The sequence below is a fragment of the Pholcus phalangioides genome, unplaced genomic scaffold (assembly GCF_987345545.1).
Source record: "Pholcus phalangioides strain wild (caught in Gottingen) unplaced genomic scaffold, Ppha-v1.0 ptg000010l_1, whole genome shotgun sequence".
NCBI lineage: Eukaryota > Metazoa > Arthropoda > Arachnida > Araneae > Pholcidae > Pholcus > Pholcus phalangioides.
Window position 1 is genome coordinate 12,067,319 of NW_028301603.1, and position 21,646 is coordinate 12,088,964.

At 38.3% G+C, this 21,646-nt stretch overlaps 1 protein-coding gene across 2 annotated transcripts in view; it reads right to left on the reverse strand.

Annotated features, from left to right (window-relative positions):
* The window catches only part of LOC149080928 (endothelin-converting enzyme 2-like), a 312,513-nt gene that overhangs the window by 144,823 nt on the left and 146,044 nt on the right, over nucleotides 1-21,646 (reverse strand). For both annotated transcript variants that reach the window (XR_016193399.1, XM_089237622.1), the window contains exon 3: nucleotides 11,016-11,081. Coding sequence is in view for 1 of the 2 variants with exons in the window: in XM_089237622.1 (XP_089093748.1) it covers nucleotides 11,016-11,081 (66 nt within the window). In the remaining variant the exon portion in view is untranslated. The remainder of the gene's footprint in view (nucleotides 1-11,015; nucleotides 11,082-21,646) is intronic.

Below are 21,646 nucleotides of genomic sequence, written 5' to 3' on the forward strand. Positions count from 1 at the left end.
GCAGCAGCGAAGTCTTTCTTCAAAAGTCTATGAAATACTTCTATGGGAGAGTGAATAAAATTGAAGATCGAAGTCAAAAGGGAAAAAAAATCAGAATGAATAAAAATCTTCAATAAGTTTAGGGCTTCTATTCAACTGACGGCCTCGAGCATGCACCTCCCTCCCCGGGCCGACCCGCTAAGACGTCATTGCGTTCAACAACGATCAACAGCCGATAGAGCCACGGCCGCAAGTTTTGACGTGAATGTGTTCTTTTCTTGGCCGTTGAATCGCGTGGTATAGGTTATATAATGAAATCGGTATATATCTCCTCGGATTTCTATTTAGACTAGGTAACAGACTATATCAATGTCGTCTATTTGCGTTGCGAACTTCTCAAGATATAGCGTGAAACAATAGCCTAATGCCCGGACCGGAAGAGGTATTAAAACACACACACAGCATCTTCTACAGGTAGAAGTGCTCGTGACGTCAGCAAGTATTCCATTTTCCCGCACAATATTCAGGGAAAAAAATTTTATGCTCGCGCCAGAATCATCATTGTGAGGAAAAGAAATGATCGGGCTCGGAATTGGCGATTCCCATGTCCCACATTCAATCACGATGCTGTATTTTTGAGCCCTCAGGAAGATTCTAAGGCTAAAATATAAGAAGAAACGAAATACGAAGGTGTGGTTTAAAATATGGGAAACTTGCTAGGTAGTCTTAATGAAGTTACAGGTGAACTTGACAACCCGTGTGGAGGCCTTCTATCTCTGGGAGGTGCTGATTAAAACCAGAGTGATGTTATTGGATTTGTAATAGCGAGATCTCTCTTCAGGCAAAAAAGACTAACAAAAAACTGATATATTCTGAACACTTCAGGAGATATGAGCGTTTAAATTATTTTACTGCACAACTTTTTGCGATTGTCCCAGTTTCGTCAGATGATTTAAAAGACGTATTCATGTAAAAAAAAAAATTGTAATAGGGATTATCGTTGTATATCAGGACGCAGACCATGATCATCATAGTGCATCACCAGATTTATACTGTTATTGATATACATAATGCTTATAATCAAAGTACTCGTACTCTGAATAGTTTTTCCTCAAAAACTGCCAGTAATGGTACAGAAGATGATGTGATTATATCAACGTAATATCGATGTAGTAATATTTCATGTGACAAAGATGATTTTTCGATCTTAAAATACTATTTATTTAAATTATAAAATTATTAATATTTTTATATAGTTATAAGATCATTTGCATATTTTGGCTTTTTTTTTAGCATTAATGCATATAAATGCATAAAATCAAAGAATTTCCAGTACAAGTGCATATTTTTGAAGGTTTATTTCAGCTCACTCAATTTTTTTTATAATTTTCCAAATAAATACTGTTCGTTAATATTTCAATAACATCGGTTTTTTTCTCCCGCAGGTGAAATTTAGTGAAATTAATACATATTTTATAAAGTATTTTACGAATATTAACCGTTTTATTGTAAAGCTATTTCTAAGGATATGTCAAAGTGTTAAATTTTTTTTAGAAAATAGTGTCGAAATTCTTTTGTTACTGCTATTGTTGTTATTGAGCAGCTACAACACACTGAAAATTAAAAAATGCCCGAATGTCATATGTAGAAGTTATTTGCATATGCGGTGTGTATATATACATCAAAATTTCCAATGTATATTCTGGGGGTGTTTAATGCATATTTTGTGACTTTCATTACACATTTTGGGATTTTGATTGCATATTTTGGCCTTTTAAATATACATTTCGGCATTTCAAGTACACATTTTGTATTTTAAAGGCCTATTTTTGCATTTCAAGTGCACATTTTGTATTTTAAGGGCCTATTTTTACATTTTAATTGCTTATTTTTACATTTTAATTGCATATTTTTGCATTTTTATTTGCATATCTTTAGAGCATATTTTGCCACTTTTGTTTAGTGCATATAATCCGGGCTCTAGTTATTAATTATTATTATACTCATTATCCGCGTCAGGTTTTTCACTCGAACTACAAGCCAATAGTTAGCGTCCCGACATCCCCGAAAATCAAAATACCCACGTAAATATTTTTCGCCGCCAAAAAACGCCAAACACGGATAATACGTATGTATGGAAAAAAAACCACTGAAGTATATCCCGTTAGAAACTAATTCCAATGTTCAAAAAAATACCTCTTAAAAGCATCGAGGCAATACAAATATGCACTTTTCTTGGACATTAATGACATCGATGAATCATTATAAGAATTCAACTTCAGAGATGTAATAATCGATCAAGTTCCGCCTTGAACGTGCTCTTCCAGAAAAAAGAGAGATTTAAATCTATTATTATAATCCCATTTAGAACCAAACACCATTTTTCAAAAAATGGTGAGAAGAGAGAGAGAGAGAAGCTTTCCCTTTCTCTATTCAAGGTGCGTTGAGAAAGTGTTGCCTAATCAAGTAGAAAATGGGAGTCAGGAACATGTACATGTCGTGGGAGAATTTCGAATATTAGAACCATAAATCATTTCAAGCTCCGATGGAAATCCGAACGCTTATTACACTCGACTTGTTTCGAACAACAACAGCATGTCAAGTCCATGGTAATGTACATTTCAACGCTTCGATTCCTTGTTTCACGCAAATGAAAATTCGTTGGAATATTACTTATCCTTTGATGCCAACGTCAAACGACGTTTTAAGATAGCCCCGTTTTTTTTTTTTTTGTGATGACTGCTCGAGCATGAATACAACGAAATCGATGAGCAGTGCTTTGAAATTTTACGTGTTTTTCGGATCGCTTTCCTGTATTTTGCTGATCAGATATGTTCCGGAGAGGGAAAAGTCACCAGGGGGGTGATCTGAAAGAAGTCACTTAATGTTCATTGAAATAAGTACAGAAGCCTTCAAAGACTTGGACTTCATAGTCCCTTGGGGCTACATCGTGTATGTATTATATGTGTGTGCTTTTTGTGTCGTGCAACATATGTTTGTATTTGTATATTGTATTATATATTTGTATATTGTAATTTGCTGTTTGTTCGTTTTAATTAAATAATAATAATAATATTATAGGTAGTGCATTAAAGACCAAAAAGACCCAAACAGTTCTGACAACGCCCAATGTTTCTTATCATAACTAACATTTCGCCGCAGTGTCGGTATCGGGATGGCTTCTCGACGTATAATTATAGCTCCTTGTATAACCGGGGCCCTGTTGTACTGACAAGTTCCTAGAGGGTTAATAATCAGGGGTGCCTATAAAAGCGAAGACCCAGAGGGGGTGATCGCCCCTCCCAAGAGCCGAATAATATGGAAAACATTTGTCTGTCCCGTAAATTACGGGCCATTCCGATGCACCTACACAATCGATTCTCCGGCACTGGTCCCGCTTGCCTCCGCTTTTCAGTCGCAGCTGAAAATATCTGCGTCGGCTTCATTCTCGTGGCTGAGGATGCCCGCCTCCGTTCCATTTGTATAGCTGCAGAGGCCTACCTTCACTCCATTTGAAGCTGAAAATGTGTGGCTCTCTGCTTCATTCTCTCGCAGCTGAAGATACCTGCCTGCGGCAGATGAGTGCCTTCACGCAGGTGCTGATCCAGAGGGAACGTACCTCTCGCAAGAGCCGAATAATATGGGAAAAAAATTGTCTGTCCTGTAAAATACCGGACGAGTAAACTAAAGCCCCGTTTACATGTGCAATATTGCGGTAGCATTGGGAGTTCTATACCCTCTTGACGACTTTTTTTTCCGTCGTAGGAAAAGAAATGAAGAACGGGAATAATCCTTTTCTTTATTGGGTATACCTGCGGAGTGTGACCTCCTTTCCTATAATCCTTTGCGCGGCGACTTGAACAAGCTGACCCACGTGATGGCGACATCTAAAAAGTGAGGTTAAAGTGCCGGTCCATGTAAACGAGTTTTGGTGGAAATCCTTAAAGCGGGTTTTAAACCCACTTTTTACATTTCCCGTGTAAAGAGAGCTATAAACTTACACAAAAAAGATTAATCTATTATTAAATAATCGTCCCTACCAACACATCGTCTTGGATTCGTCCCTGTGCTTTGCATCAGTCCGGGATTGTAAGCGGTTCTATCTATCTATCCATCTGTACCAGTTTGACGTTTAATAGGCCTTTTCTTAACACCTCAGTATTATCCGACATTTTTACTTATCCGACATTCTGCCGGCTCGTTTATGTCGGATAAGTGAGACTCTACTGTATAGTCATTTTTGGAAAAAGACAAAAACTTTGACCAATGGAAAATAGTGAACTGAAGAAGAGCTCAATATGATGCTAAAGACAGTTGCAGATACGAATGAAGCCTATCAGCGTATAGACATGCATTTTGGATATCTGAAGCCGCAACATCCCCTACATAATCTTTGTACCTAAATTTATTACTGGAAAAAATTTCCGAAAAAAATATTTTTTTAAAAACGTGACATGGGAGGGGGGGGGAACGATCATGTCAAGCAGTAGCTATTTCTAGTGGTAAACGAACAAACTTTTGGTTATGCCATACATACTTCAAATGCCACCAGAGTGCGTAACCCGAAACATTCATAGCTTCGGCAACATAAATGTTTTAGGGCTACGCATATACACACACATCATGTTTCTGCATATACCAAATTTGTATAAATTTCACACAGAAATGTTTATATACGAGTTGCATACACGGTCAAGTAATAGTAGTAGCGGACTTGAAATGCAAAACAAATCATGTTGGAACTTCAATTTTTCAAGAGTAGCTAGTCACATTTAACTTAAAAACATGCCATAATTAATAAGTAGCCATAATTATACTTGAAAAGAAATTAAGTCGTTTTTTGCGAATAAATGCGAAATTTCTGATTTCAAAACTTTTTTTTGCAAAATTTACGTATCCCTAGTGATTTGAACGGGATTACACTATAAAAGTTCTTTTATAAAACTTGAAAAATTCTACCAATAAGATCATTGGTTGCATTTTCTAGACTATAGCTAATAATCCTATTGGTGACATTTTTTAAGTTTTTTATAAGAAGACTTTCATCAAACTTTCATAGTGTAATCCCGACCTTATACATAATAACCGATTTTATCACATTTACCGCGAGTAACATAGCGATAGTTTCTACCATAACCTCACTGGCTCCATTCAGCGTCCCAACCGAGGGGATCACCATCATCCAATTTCCAAGTAACGGACATAAACCAATTATTACATATATCAGGGCCGTCTTAAGAATACCATTGGCCCCAGGGCAAAGCGACTGTTATGAGCTCCCTTCCCCCTCCCATCTGACTAGAAATATTCACAAGTCACAATTTACATAATTACTTGCAAAGGTTGTATCTAGGTCTACTCATCATGAGGGCCCCGGGCCGTGTCCGGTTGGGCCCACGCGTTAAGGCAGCACTAGATGATAGAATATTTTCATCTCAGTAAATCAAATTAGGCAAAATCCAACAACCCTACGAATTCCACTCGAGAGCCTATCGAACTTGTTAAAGCGGTGTCTGAACAAGAAAGGTTGAAGATCCCTGCTGTACGGCATCAGCTGGTGCAGGGCCGTAGCGTGCCTTCTTGGGGGTACGGACAGACTTTTTCTTGAGGTCCCTTAAAAAGGTTGCAAAATAATTGAATATCTTTGTGAGGCTCCCGTTCGGCTCGGCAGTGCCCCGGATGCCCCCAACCTAGTTACGGCCCTGACCTGGTGCGTATCAGTAGTTGTTTGAATTTTCTGTTATTAATATCATTATATATTGGAAAAATTAGTTGTATGAGAGAAGCTGTGTTGATGTTGTAATTTTCAAAACGAGTCAACCAAGCTCATTGGTTAATGACTGTCGTAAACATGCATATTATTACGCGTAAGTGCTTTTTTGATGATGTGAGATCATTTTGGAGCACTTTTCATGATTTACAGTAATTTTTTGGGTATTTTTCCTCATCTTTATAATTTGAGGCATATATTTTGGAGCATTATTTTGAATACTTCAGCATAACAAGCGAAGAGAGGGAATTTTTTTCTCAATATCTATCCTCCCTAGCTTCATTTGCCGCAATAATCGGCGATTTTACTCATGTTTGACATCTCTTTTGGCAATGATTGGCGATTTTTTGGTGATATCAGCATCAAGATACATATATAATAATCATTTTATTGCAACTTATTTTACTAGCGAGATGACAATTTCGTTCATTTTCGATAATGAATGATTGGCGACTCCTTTTAATTTCCTGTATTTTTCTCGAGGAAATGTATGGTCAGCCTATTTATATAAAGGAATATTTTTTCTTTTCAATTTTTATAGGGGAAATTTTTTGTTTGGCATATTCTGACGGCTTCCTAGGTTTTAAAAATCCTAGCTCTATTCATCAGTAATGTTATTTGGATCGTTCGGAAGTTGAAATCGCGTGAATTTGTCCGCAACTCGCCGATTTTTCCCGAATCTCTCTCTCACCCCGATATCTTGAAATTCATTTTCTTCCGCGAAGTCCTTCGAAAATCATTCCGGATTTTTTAAAAGAATTTCTTTGAAAGTAATTTTGTGTACTACTGCGTGTGTGTGTGTGGGCCGGCAATAAAACTTCGTCAAGGGCATCACGATGAGCTGACGATATTGATGTTTGCCTGTTTTTGGTGCGTGGAAGCGATTCTTCGTTAGACTATTCTTGGGGTGCCGCTGGTGACAAAAGTTTGAGAACCACCGGATGACAAATTTAATAATCCGTCATTAGAAAGGTTGACGACGCCCCTAGGAGCAGCGACGCATACTTTGAGAACCATGGCTTCAGTGCACCACTGCAGTGGTTCTCAATCGGGGCTCCGAACGGGTGAGTGAGTGAATGAATGAATGAATCAGCGAGTGAGTGAGTGAATGAATGAATGAATGAATGAATGAATGAATGAATCACCGAGTGAGTGAGTGAATGAATGAATGAATCAGCGAGTGGGCGACTCAGCAAATGAGTGAGTGAATGAATGAATCCCCGAGTGAGTGAGTGAATGAATGAATGAATCAGCGAGTGGGTGACTCAGCAAATGAGTGAGTGAATGAATGAATCAGCGAGTGGGCGACTCAGCAAATGAGTGAGTTAATGAATGAATCAGCGAGTGAGCGACTCAGCAAATGAGTGAGTGAATGAATGAATCAGCGAGTGAGTGAGTGGCGACTCAGAGAATGAGTGAGTGAATGAATCAGTGAGAGAGCGATTCAGTGAATGAGTGAGTGAATGAATGAATCAGTGAGCGAACGACTCAGTGAATGAGTGAGTGAATGAATGAATCAGTGAGCGAACGACTCAGCGAATGAGTGAGTGAATGAATCAGTGAGAGAGCGATTCAGTGAATGAGTGAGTGAATGAATGAATCAGTGAGCGAACGACTCAGCAAATGAGTGAGTGAATGAATCAGCGAGTGGGTGAGTGAGTGAATGAATCAGTGAGGTAATGAGTGAGTGAAGAGTATGTGAATGAATCAGCGAGTTTGTGAGTGAGTGAAGAGTATGTGAATGAATCAGCGAGTTTGTGAGTGAGTGAAGAGTATGTGAATGAATCAGCGAGTTTGTGAGTGAGTGAGTGAGTGAGTGAGTGAGTGGGTGAATGAATCAGCGAGTTTGTGAGTGAGTGAGTGGGTGAATGAATCAGCGAGTTTGTGAGTGAGTGAGTGAAGAGTAGGTGAATGAATCAGCGAGTTTGTGAGTGAGTGAGTGAAGAGTAGGTGAATGAATCAGCGAGTTTGTGAGTGAGTGAGTGGATGAATGAATCAGCGAGTTTGTGAGTGAGTGAGTGAAGAGTAGGTGAATGAATCAGCGAGTTTGTGAGTGAGTGAGTGGATGAATGAATCAGCGAGTTTGTGAGTGAGTGAGTGAGTGAAGAGTAGGTGAATGAATCAGCGAGTAAGTGACTGGATGAATGAATCAGTGGGTGAGTGAGTGAGTGAGTGAATCAGCAGATGAGTAAATGAATCAGTGGGTGAGTGAATGAATCAGCAGGGGAGTGAGTGACATTGTGTCACCCTGCATATCGATGTTTCTTAACCGGTAGAAGTCTACGGCCCGGTTGTTTTTTGTTGGTGGAAGGCCCGTTCGCAGGGCCGCGACTAGGCTGAAGCAAGTTGTCTATTCACAAATGCGAATCAAGTTTTGATCGTGACCTCGTGGCCCATAGCTCAAGAATCCCTGGCTGTCAGTGGATTTGTCGAGCTATCTCGGAAGCCCTGTGAATCAAGTTTGGGTTATGACGGATAACACAGAATCCCTGGCTATAAGTAGAATCGCACGATCCATATCTGTAGCTCCTGTGAACCAAGTTTCGGGCCACGACCCATAATTCAAGAACCCCTGTGCTTCAACTGATCCTTCTACATTGCACGGGGTGCCAAAGTGAGTGCTTGCCCCTGCTGCAAAGTATCTAGTTGCGGCCCTGCCCGGTCTAATGACAAATGAATAGGAAAAATGAGACGTTGAATCACCCATGGGCCAGTTTGACTGATGTCAGTGCCCAGTACCAGGCCGCGAGATACACTGTTGTATATGAAAAAAAGTGAGTTAAACTGGGCCATGGGTGATTCGACGTTTTATTTTTGAATCGTACCGATCACTTTATAAATCGCACTGTAATAGTACGATTCATCAAGTTTACCGACGCGACGCTCGGTACTATGCATAATCACCGGTGAAAGTGATATATTCAGAGGGGAAAATGTACCAAATTTACCAAAATGCTTGGTAAGTATGCATAATAACCGTATTTATCTTAACATATATATATACACAAATTCGAGGTAATTTCTCTGTGCACCAAAACGAATCCCCTCTTCTTCTATTTCGCTTATCGCATTGAAACATAGAAATTCGCCTTCTACTTTCATGAAATTCTGAACTATTCACGAATTTATGGGACACCCTGTATAATATAATGAATCTCAAACTAAACTAATCGGGACATTGGCTTTTTTTTTTTTAATATTTCTTTGATACTGAAAAAACAAATCCTTATAATGAAAAATTCATAAATATTAATGATCTCTCTCCAGACGCCATTCGCTACTCATTATCCTCATAAAAAACTCCGATACACAAATTTCCTACACGTAATAACCCGTAAAATATTGAAATAGTAATTATTTTCTCGCTATTTAATGAGCGGGAAAAAAAATCCCTATGAGAAATAATTCACCTAAATCCTCAGGTGTTCATTAAATTTTCCCCTTGAACGAATTCACCGTATAATTTACATACAAATGAGTCGAGATAAAATTCTTTGAAAAATTTTTGTTATTTTTTTAAATATTTTTTCTATTCAATTTTGTATTCACGTCGGAACTTCTTTTTATGAGTAGAATATAAATAATATTTTTAGGAAAAAATATATATTAATATTTTTTTTCCCAGGCCGCACGTGTGGCCGGGAACTGATAAGGATAAACCCCGGCCACTTATTCCGGGACAAAATATATACCGATTTTTAACTTCACCGTTTTTATTCATGAAAAATTTCCCCGTTTTTCTCCTCTTTCCCCCCCCCTTCCTCTCCGATTTCTCCAGGACGGATTCTTTTGTTCAAGAGTCAACCCCTATTCATAATCCCATGAATAATTCATGTATTGTCTGTCTATCTGTACATTGTTATTGCTCCTTGGGAACAATCGGCTTTTATTTATTTTTGTTCCCGGACGGTTAATTTTGGATTGTTCGTCGGTATTTTATCAGTGTTGGTGGATTATTTATGGTTGGATATGTATTATGAATACGCTGAGTTTTTTGTTATCAGATTCTTTTTGAAGATAGATTATTTTGGGAGAGTATTTAAATATAGTTTGGCCGCGTTAAATAGAGTGCCGCAAATTCGGGAGCAATGCAGCAGAGGTGGGTGCATGGCCTTTTCATTCCGCGGACTGGATATGCGGTATTTCCACCCTAGCGGGCCACAAATATCGATATAAAAGATTACCAAATGTCCCGTATTTTCAGTGGCCCAGATTTTAATGCAGCCATTTATAAATTTGGCGACATTACGACAAAAAAGTTGCCAATTCGGACGTATTACAACAGGGGTGGTTGCAAAACCTTCTCAGTTCACGGGGCCAGATATGCGGTATTTTCGCCCTCGCGGGCCACAAATATCGATATAAAAGGTTACTAAATGTCCCGTATTTTCAGCGTCCCGAATTTTAATGCGGCCAAATATAAATTTGGTGACATCAAAATAATTCGGACGAATTATAGCAGGGGTGGGTGTACAACCTTTTTAGGCCACGGACCGGACACACAATATTTTCGCCCTCGCGGGCCACAAATATAGATATGGAAGATTACTAAATGTCCCGAATTTTAATACGCCCACTTATAAAATTGGCGGCATACAAATTTGAGACGCAATACGGTACGGGTGGGTGCACAACCTTTTCAGTAAGCGGGTCGGATATGCACTATTTACATCGCACATTATTACTGATTACTTAATCATTACATTGATTAATTACTGATCATTATACATCAATGCGCAATACATTAATGTACATTATGTAAAATCATATCTAATAAAATACAGGGTGTTCAATAAATTCATGAAATTTGAAGGAACTGGTATGTTCCTGGTATGAATGTGGGTTGCAAAAAAGGTTACTCTGACGAATTTGATACAGAAAAATAATTGTTTCGAGATATTCTCGATAATATTAAAATGTTATTTTTGTCCACAGAGGGTGCTGCACGAAAGCAAATCACTGAAAATATTCAAATCGGAGTCCTCCTATAAAATACACGGGGTGTACGATTAACAGCTCAATTCTTAATCGTGCCGCTTTCATTATCATTGTGATGTTGACAATGGTGGATGAAGCACTGTAAGTGAAGTCGTTTTGTCTCAACCCACGAATCACCGGCTGAAGGTTTACGAACGTTTCGAGCACAGAAGGAATTGAAGAAATGACAAGGTCCAATCACACTCCTGCCGAACTGGTTTCTGCCAGAGTGACCGGACTAATTATTAAAAATTTTAAAAAGCATAAAATCGAATTATGTGCATCTTACCTGCCGTTATGCACTCCTTGGACTGACAAGTTTTTTCTGCGTTTTCTCTCGCTCCTCTTAGTTTTTCTGAAAAACAATTAAATGCTTAGTTACATGGCTACGAACAATCTATACATATAAAATTGATTTTCTGTGTGTGCGTGTGTGTTCTCTATACAAATCTACAATTTTGGATCGATCGTCGCCAAACAAATTTTGCATATATACCAAATGGGACCCGAATTGAACGATAGGCTACATTAAAAGTTCGTCAGAGCTGGGCAAATGCCTGAAATGAGCGAAAAACTGTCGGACAACAATGGTTTTTTGGGCCTCAACAGTCACTTTCGGAACGTTTACTTTGATTACCGTGGCTCCCTAGCAAAGCGCTTCAGACGTGTATATGCCTTTGCATTGGTTTGTCACTTCTTTAACGCTGCCAGTGTGTATTTACAATAGTTTGTCTTTATAATGGTTTGCCACTTTTTCAATCCTCCCGGTAATGAGAGACTTTTCGAATAGAAGTCATAATAATCATTGGGTCACGCAAAAAGATGAGCCCCATAGAAATCAGTGTTAAAATTACCAATTTCACTGTAGAAATGAGAAAATTTAGTAGCATTTTCCGCCACATCAATAATTTTGAACATTGTATTGAAGTAATTAGAAGAACCTAACTTTTGAGTTGGATATCCAGGCAATAACATTGATTTCAACTTTTTAGAAATAAGAATTTTGTAAGCAGTTTGCTATTGAAGAAATATCTGCTGTTGGAACCGATAGTTCAAATAGTGATCGCAAATCTAATTTTTTCACGGTACTTTTACTTTGTCGCGGGCCGCACAAAATCACTTCACGGGCCAATTGTTGGCCACTCCTGGCAGACCGCATGGTCGAGCTCGCGGAACTGGTATGATTATTATTATTTTGAATGACTATTTTTTTTATTGTACTATGATTATGTTGCCCGGCGGGTATCCCCATGGCAAAGTTGAACATTCATCACTACTGACGAGCTTTAAGCCAATGTTGGCATGTCTGCACAGTTGTGCAACGCGAAATTCACGGGACACGGAAAAGCATCGTTATATGCGGAAATTCGAAATATCCGTATTCGTTTTAAATGAGTCCGACTGTAATAAGAACCAAAGAAATGCAAGAACCCAGGCCCGTCATTTGGGGGGGGGGGGCCCGGCTTTCGAAAATACACAAAAAATGGTATATATATATATATACACATACATTGGGTACATGTGCTTTGGCCCCCCCCCCCAGAAAAAATTGAAATCACGTTCTCAAATTGCCCCATGTTGTAAGTGTAGGACCCAGAGTCAAATAACACACTTCTCCATGGATACTCAAGCGGACTAATATCCTTCAGAGCTTTGATAATACATAAATTTTAATTTTATGATACAAAATAATTTTGCTTTCCTCTATATCGAATGTTAAAATATTGTTTTCTTCGTTATCAAATATTTTATATTTTTTAAATGTTAGTCATGATATTTCACGAAAATGTATTTCTTTCTCACTATGAAAAAAAACAATGGAGAAAATACATCAGTCACCAGATAGCAGCACCATCTTTGTTGGGATGTTTAATGTACTGTATTGCAATAGTATGGGATAGATATCATCTACCCCATGGTCCTCAGGGAATGTGCTAATGAATTGTTGGGTTCAGTCCCACAGATATACAGGAGAGTGTTGCCGAGGATATCGTCTCAAGGGATTGGAAACTTGCTAATGTTGTTCCGATGCTTAAGAAGGGTAGTAGAAACGCAGTAGATATTAGATTTTATGCGAGGGGGGAAAGTGCGTCTAAATTGATCTTCTGACGCTACGGGGGGGGGGGGGGGTTCGCTGTGTGCATTGACCTTTACTACAAGGGGTCCGCGACATCAAAAGGACATATTTTTCTCCAGACATATTTTTGCATAATGTAACTGAGCGTTTGAGTTTTTCACAACATTAGGGATTTTTAGGGATTTTTCACGAGACTAGTATCAGAAATTTTCAATTTTTCTGCAATGTTCACAGAAGTGAAAAAACTATCGGTCAAAAAAATATTCCTTCCTTTCTTTAGGTATGGTTGTGCAATCTTTATTGCAACGTGTTCTGGAAGAGGTACATCATTGGGACGTAATTCATCTTTTCCAAGATACGGGAAACCGTTGCACACATAATTAGAATCAACAATCACCCAGAACTTCATTACAAATTTATCTGGCTTATTAGTCATATATTGAAGGAATTCACACCTCTTTGTTGGAGAAAGCTGTCCATCTACCGTAAGATTAGGACCTGGAATGTAGCATGACTCAGTTGTTCATGAACTCATCCCATATTTCTGAATCTAAAGCAAATATATCCGACTAATATCGATTTGCTCCAGTAGATTTTACGTCTAACTCAGATATTTCATAATTTCACTGAATATATGTCTACCCATTGTCTCAGTGAAAATTGGTGGCCCCCTATGTTATAGACCACAGATCACCAACAGTAGATTTTGCTCAAAGAACGAATCTGAGGTACATGAGAGCGATAAATGCATCTAGTTTTCCAAGAGAAAGGCTCCAATCATCCGTTTCAAAGCACTCTCTTAGCCTCACACATGCACACTCGTGGATATGTTTCAACATGTGCTCATTGAAGAAGTGTCTCCAAGCGCTAACGCAGCTGTCACCTTGTATTTCTCGTTCAGCGTAATAAGATGGACCTGGTGTATCCTTCAAAGCGTTCTGTTTTTTATGCCGACCAGTGAAAGGGACAAAAATATCTTCAACAGTTCACTCAGTTTGACCATCTTTCCCACAAAGCTGATTGCCAGGTTGAAAGTGTTCAGAATCATCGGGGTCATAGACATGTCCGTCTACGACCTCGGCATCCACGAGATTGATCTCGTCTTCTTTTCCTAATCGTGCGTGCTGCTAAGTGGATAAGACTATCATCTAAAGAAAATAATTTACTTGAAAACTGGGTGGAATGTAGAGAAGGAGAAAGAGAAGAAGTGCTCAATAACCCACAGGAAAAAAATCGATGTCACAAAACAATTTTCACATTTGTTAATCAACAATTTTCAAATAAATTTTGAAAATCGTATTTTTTTCCAATCCGGAAGGTTTGCTCTTGAAGCCCTGTGCAAAACAGAATAGCATGCAAGAATTACGAAAAAAAGAATATTGATCTAAAAAAATGCGTCAGGTGGAAGGCGTAATCAAAAAAAAAAAGAGGGCAAATCCGTTGAGAGGGGGTTTTACTGTATAATTATTCAGAACGGATTTCGTTTAGCAGACCAGTCATGAAAACATGACTACAGACCTGTCGGTTGTTGTATTCAATTCTAAGGGTGGCTAGAAGAATACACTTTTAATTTTTGGTATCAGATTCGGGAGATTCCGTTATCTTGAAAATCCTTATACCGGGAATGTGAGAATTTCTAGCTTTCTTGAAGGAAGTTCTTTTTCTTTCGGATCAATGCGGGAAAAGCGATATATTTCACACTTAAAGACACTTTAATGCGATATTTCCGTGACTGCGTTGCGTAGAGTAGCATTTCGGATGGAAGAAGATTCATGATTCCATTAAATTGCAAATTCAAGTTCGTAAGACATCCAATGGGTCTGCACCAAATAAGAAAAATCTTCACCAAGGTGAAATTTACACTAAGGATATAAAAAAAGACAAAATTGTAACTAGTTTAAAACAATTATTTAAATAAACCGTTAATTTCTGTCAAATTTTGATAATTCATTGATCGTTGGATTTTATGCAAAGTTTAATTGTATATAAAGTAAAACTACTTCACTCTTGATTTTATTCCGTTCATACTGATGATTCGAAAATCCTTATGACATCCAGGGACCATCAGCAAGCTCTGAGGAAGTTGCAAGAAATGGTCCGAAGAGACGAGATCTGGTGTCAGCTACATGCAGTGGTATTAAACAAGAGCGAATACAACTTTATATGGTTTTCAAGAAGGGAACTTCCACCGAACATCACTATCACAGTGGGGCAGACCATATTACAACCCAAGTCTCAGACAAAATATCTCGGTGTTATTTTGGATAAAAAGCTCACATTCATGAGGCGAAAGTTCGAGCCGCTAACGCTGCAGGACTTCTAAACAGAGTCTGCTACACACGCTCTGTGCACTTAGCCTCAAAAACAAAACCATTATGCACAAGTCAGTCATTAGACCAATTATGTACTATGCAGCACCATGATTTTCCACAGCGAAAACCTCTGTCATCAAAGAATTACAAGTGCAACAAAATAAAATACTTCGGCGTTATACCGGGGCACAATGGTATATCAGAAATCTTGGCATAATGAAGGATTTGAACATTGAAACACCATACATGACTATTTAGTCGAACTATGTAGAGGATATTTCGATAGGGCTGAAACATCAGAATATCCCAGCTCATAAGAGACATCTCGCCTTATCCTGCGGGAGATATGTTGAAGTTTTTACGACCTAAGGACATACTGGCCTGATATGGGGTCAGTGAATTGGTTTAGTTTTGCAAAAATGTAAATATTTCCAATTCTCTCTTCATTGATTGGAGGCATATTGTTGAAACACATGGTTCGCGTCCTCTGTACTTTGCACCTGGTGAAACGCAAAAGAAATCCTACTTCATAAAAAAAGGCACATTTTACTTGGGGATTTCTGCTATGACGTTTGATAGACTGATTGACCAAATTCCCGTACACAGAAGCTAAACGGATGATCTGTTCAATTACGGAATGCGAGAATTTCATGCCGAGTCCTACCCTCAAGGAAGAGCTCTCTTCTACTTGAAGAATCTGTACGATTAGCACACTGTTTACTAGCAACTACTTGTACGTAGTAACTGATTACTGACTAATCACTGATTTACTGACAAGTATGACTAATTAGAATAATCGGAAGAGATGGTTCAAAATATTAGAATGGTTGGGGGGAAACTTCTGATTGGATAAGCGTCAGTGCCAAAATTTGCATAAATTATCGCGAAGCGGTTAGATATTTAAAGACAGGCTTGCAAACCGGTTTTATTCAGTTATGTGTTGAAAATGGGTCGGAAGGAAGATTTAAAAGAAGGTCTAAAATCTCTGGTAGTGAATCTCCGCAAATAAGGATTTACTCGGCAGATGATCGTCTAAAAAGCAAAGTGCTCTCAAAGCAAGTGTGAGTAAACTTTTAAGACATCATTCAAATGACAACAATTTCCAGCGAAAACGCACAAATAGTGACCGTAAGCCAATTACTACTGTGAGGCTGGACAGACACTTAAAAAACATCGTGAGATATCACGGCTTTCGTAGCGTCAGGTCCATACATAAAAAGTGGAAAGGACTTGTTGTCAATCCTTCGTCCTCCACCACACTGAGACGACTCAGTCATTATGGATATAAATGCGCACAAGAGGAAGCTGCTCCTTACACGCAAAGAAATGAATGCTAGGGTACGATGGTGCAAACAAAGACAGTTATAGAGTGACCAGTTACGGGGTGACTGTTGTGTCAGACATGAATCAGGCTCTGTCCCATGTGGGATATAAGCACATTACCTCTAGGGGTTGGACCACGCTGGAGAGAAAAAATTCTTCTTCGCCCAAAGGTGGGACTCGAACCCAGTTACGAGGTGACTGGAATAAGGTTCTTTTCAATGATGAATCGTAATTTTTTTGTGTCCCCCACGGTGATCAAGGTGTATTCGTGTCTGACGTCTCAACCATGTAGCATTCACTAAGCAGTGCATGAAGTGGTCAGTGAAATTTGCTACTTCCGTTACGGTATGGGATTGTATGAGCACTAGCCACACAGGAAGAATTTGTATTTTGATCGAAAGAGTCAACTCCGATGTATATCGAGAAATTCTGGAATACTGCAGAATACCATCGGCTGAAGAGTTATTGGATGCGGATTTTATCCTCCAACAAGACTATGCGCACTTCGAAATCCACCACTGCTTGGTGCGAAGAAAATAACAATTAAATTGCTTCCTTGAGACCAGATTTGAGTCTCATGGAGAATTTATAAGGTGTCACGAAGAAACGCCTTCAAAAGTTTGCTCCAAAAGACAAAAATGAACGTTTAATGAGTTTGAAGACCACGTGGACAAGTATCAGTAAAAAAGGTTGCAAAAATCCACTAGATTTTTGACAGGGAATATAAAGGTGTAATTCTTTAAAGAGGTTCGTGGTCTTCATCTCATTGGAAAGGGGCCCCGTGGCCTTCGTCTTATTGAATCGAACGGCTGCGGGACACAAAAGGTTAAGAACCCCCTGAGATAGAGGAATGGTGATAGCATAGCGTGCGTGCGTGCAGATTTGTCTGTTTGAACTTTTCGTAAATTTATTCGATCTTTAATCCCATAACTCAATACCCAAGGGGATTCTCAGCTCCTTGAAAAATTGGCTTTGAACTTGATTTGTACTAATTTTGCTCCATAATCTCTTTTTATTCAACATTCTTGGTTGTTGCAATGACCATATATATACAATATTTTTGCTACAATTTTATTGAGGCTAACTTTCTGTAGCACTCAATCATACGTAGTTGATGAAAGTATGGTTCAGTGTCTTTCACGTTTATTTGTCCCCACCTCCACCGTTTTCAGAATAAATGTTCTCAGTACCTTCTTCGTAAGATAAGATGGTGTAGTCTGTGAACCCCCAGAGAATCCGGGAGTGCTTTGAAAGAGCTCCGCGGAATAATTTTCTACCATAGCAGGAATGAGCTGTAAAATCATAGTTTATTCAACTTTTTATTTAATGGGAATAAAAACAACCTATTTAGATTTTATAGAGGGGGGGGGGTTGAAATAGACTTTTTTCGGATGCACTTTCTATCACCCCTTTTTACGGAAAGGGGTGTGCCCCCAGCGCCGTCTTAACGCATGGGCACACGAGGGCACGGCCCGAGGGCCGAGAGAAGAGAGTGCCTCACAAAAACAAGAACCGGTTGAAATTCTCTTCAATTGGCCAGATAGGGCCTCAGAAGAATTACTTGGCCCGGAGGTCCATGATGATCTTAAGACGACCCTGGTTTCACCCTATAGGAGACAGGGAGAGACTCCCCCCCCCCCCTTCCCGCGCTGCATGGACCTTTGCTACCAGGGGTTTCACGACATTGAAAAAGGTTGGAAAACACTTTTATAATGTATCTGTAGTGCACAAGATCATTCCCATGGAAGGAGGAGTTATTTAGGATGACGCCCGCTCTATAGAAAGGGAAATTTAGTTTACCTCATCCCCCAAAAGAAATTCCTGGCTACACTAGCCTTAATAGCTCGCCCACGTACCCCGCGATGGGCAGTTAGCGGATTTCACTAAAATTTCGGCCTGAATTCGTGAATTTCCATCATAAATTTCGGCCGCCGATTGCCGCAATGGCGATATATCCGTGTTGTTGTCGGCTGTAAGAATAGAGATAAGCTCCAATTTCGAGAATCGTTCTTCTTTTTTAGTATCCATGTTGAAAAGCTGCTCTTTTTTAGCCGGATCTGTACCAGCTGAAACCGGTTTTGCAGGGGTGACTATGAAAAATTGACCAATAACAGCCTGCAATGTGCTAGCCTCACTTCAAAACCGGTTTTTTAACGGGTTAAAATGCGTATCGCTGCGGTTGCAAATCTGGGTTTAGTTAGAGAAAAATGGGAATATATAACATGGCATGTTATTGTGTCTCTTGAAATGATAAGAGCTAACACTTCTATTTCCCTCTCGGAGTTCTCCCTCCCCCCCCTCTTAAATTACACGTTTTGGCAACGCCGAGATTTTCTACTAACAGAGATAAGGCAGGATGATTTGGGAAATATCAATTATCCTATATTTTCGGATTTAGAGCGAAAATTTCGAGAAGATATATATGGAGAGGCGTTTTTCGTGGACTGGATAGAGATAGTTGGAAAAAAAAGGCATATAATATCGTTTTTTGGCACCGTTGACTGGAGCTGAGAGAATTGTAAAGTTGCCAGATATAAGCTTTAACAACAGAACTCTCCCTCGAGACGAGACCTATTCCGTTATGTTGGTTTAATATCCGAACAAAAATGCGAATGACTGTCTTTGTTCGACTGAAATGCATCCTTTTATACAAGGGTATCCTGTAAGTCCTAATACGGCTTTTGTCTCATCAACCATTCGTTGTAGAGGTATGATATTAATTGGACGTGTTAAAAAGTGGTGTAGGTCATATTTTCAACTATTCTGACGATTTAAGTCCGTAGGCGGAGATAGATTTGAAAGGTCTGAGGGGTGCATGATGAAATATAAATCTTAATATATAAGTATAAATATATAAATTAAATATAAATATCTTAAATTATATTCATATCTCTGATTCTGAAATTATTTACGTGCGTGATTCTGAAATTATTCATGTCTGATTCCGAAATTATTCATGTGCCTGATTCTTAAATTATTCATATCCGATTCTGAAATTATTCATGTGCCTGATTCTGAAATTATTCATGTCTGATTCTGAAATTATTCATGTGCCTGATTCTTAAATTATTCATATCCAATTCTGAAATTATTCATGTCTGATTCCGAAATTATTCATGTGCCTGATTCTGAAATTATTCATGTCTGATTCTGAAATTATTCATGTCTGATTATGAAATTATTCATGTCAATGATTCTGAAATTATTCATGTCTGATTCTGAAATTATTCATGTGCCTGATTCTGAAATTATTCATGTCTGATTCTGAAATTATTTACGTGCCTGATTCTGAAATTATTCATGTCTGATTCCGAAATTATTCATGTGCCTGATTCTTAAATTATTCATATCCGATTCTGAAATTATTCATGTGTCTGATTCTGAAATTATTCTTGTGCCTGATTCTGAAATTATTCATGTCTGATTCCGAAATTATTCATGTGCCTGATTCTTAAATTATTCATGTGCCTGATTCTTAAATTATTCATGTCTGATTCCGAAATTATTCATGTGCCTGATTCTTAAATTATTCATATCCAATTCTGAAATTATTCATGTGCCTGATTCTGAAATTATTCATGTCTGATTCTGAAATTATTCATGTCTGATTATGAAATTATTCATGTGCCTGATTCTGAAATTATTCATGTCTGATTCTGAAATTATTCATGTGCCTGATTCTGAAATTATTCATGTCTGATTCCGAAATTATTCATGTGCCTGATTCTTAAATTATTCATATCCGATTCTGAACTTATTCATGTGTCTGATTCTGAAATTATTTACGTGCCTGATTCTGAAATTATTCATGTGCCTGATTCTGAAATTATTCATGTCTGATTCCGAAATTATTCATGTGCCTGATTCTTAAATTATTCATATCCGATTCTGAAATTATTCATGTGTCTGATTCTGAAATTATTCATGTGCCTGATTCTGAAATTATTCATGTCTGATTCTGAAATTATTCATGTCTGATTCTGAAATTATTCATGTCTGATTCTGAAATTATTCATGTCTGATTCTGAAATTATTCATGTCTGATTCTGAAATTATTCATCTGTCCGATTCCGAAATTATTCATCTGTCCGATTCTGAAATTATTCATCTGTCCGATTCTGAAATTATTCTGGTCGGCGGTGAAAAGGACCAAATTTGACCCGCGGCCTATGAGTTGAAGACCGCTGATACTACACGCTGTACACGCAGAATATCGTGGCGATTAGTCAAAAATTGTAGATTTCTATTGATACCACACACACACAGAATGGAAACAGCAATGTAGATACAGTCAATTCGCGATAACTCGAAATCCGCTAGCTCGAATATCTGTTTAAATCGAAGTTTATTCATTCAGCCCCAGAACGTTTCCCGCATTTTAGTGTTTTCCATTAAATTCGAAGTTTCGTAATGAGAGAAGTTTAAAAAATAGCATTATATATACAAGCAGGTGGAATTTAGCAATAGAATTCAGCATTTAGCAATAGGATATAGCGTTTAGTTGAAAATAGAAATCAGCATTTAACAGAATTTAGCAATAAACTTTAACGTTTAGCTCTGGAACTTGGCGGATACATTTGCCTGCTTGTAAAATGTGAATGACGAAAGAAGTGATAGACAGTCAAAAATCACTGCATTTTTTTACTGAAAAAGATCTCGTATACACACTTCGTTTATATCGTTTATACGATATCATGTATGCATCCGTTTCCATAATACGCAATTTCTTCATCTTCAGTAGTATGGCATGTTTTACTGAAATGATAATAGTGCTGTGGTGCGTGTGTTTATTTTAAGAAAATATTATATCTCCCACTCTGAAATTGGAATTTCGGATAAGTGGAACTAACGATAACTCAAAGCTTTTTTTGTCGGTTGCTGCACATTCGGCTTTTCGAAATTTTACTATATTGCTAGTCTGGCTAATTTGCTCAGTGGCTAGCCTCCAAACACCGGCTATTCCGCCAAACTACTCAGAAGTGCACGGATTTCTATGACTTTGCATACCTTTTTTATGTTTTTGCACATTTCTCTATTTTTACGCGATAGAACATTTTTTCATGACTCCTTAATTTTCGCATTTTTCCCATGATTTTCAAAATTTAAAGAAAATTTTCGAGCATTATTCCGCAAATTTCAGAAGAACGCTGAGGAGTGATTTTTCCCCCCTCAAGCTCAATCTCCACTAGCTTCATTTCCAACATTTGG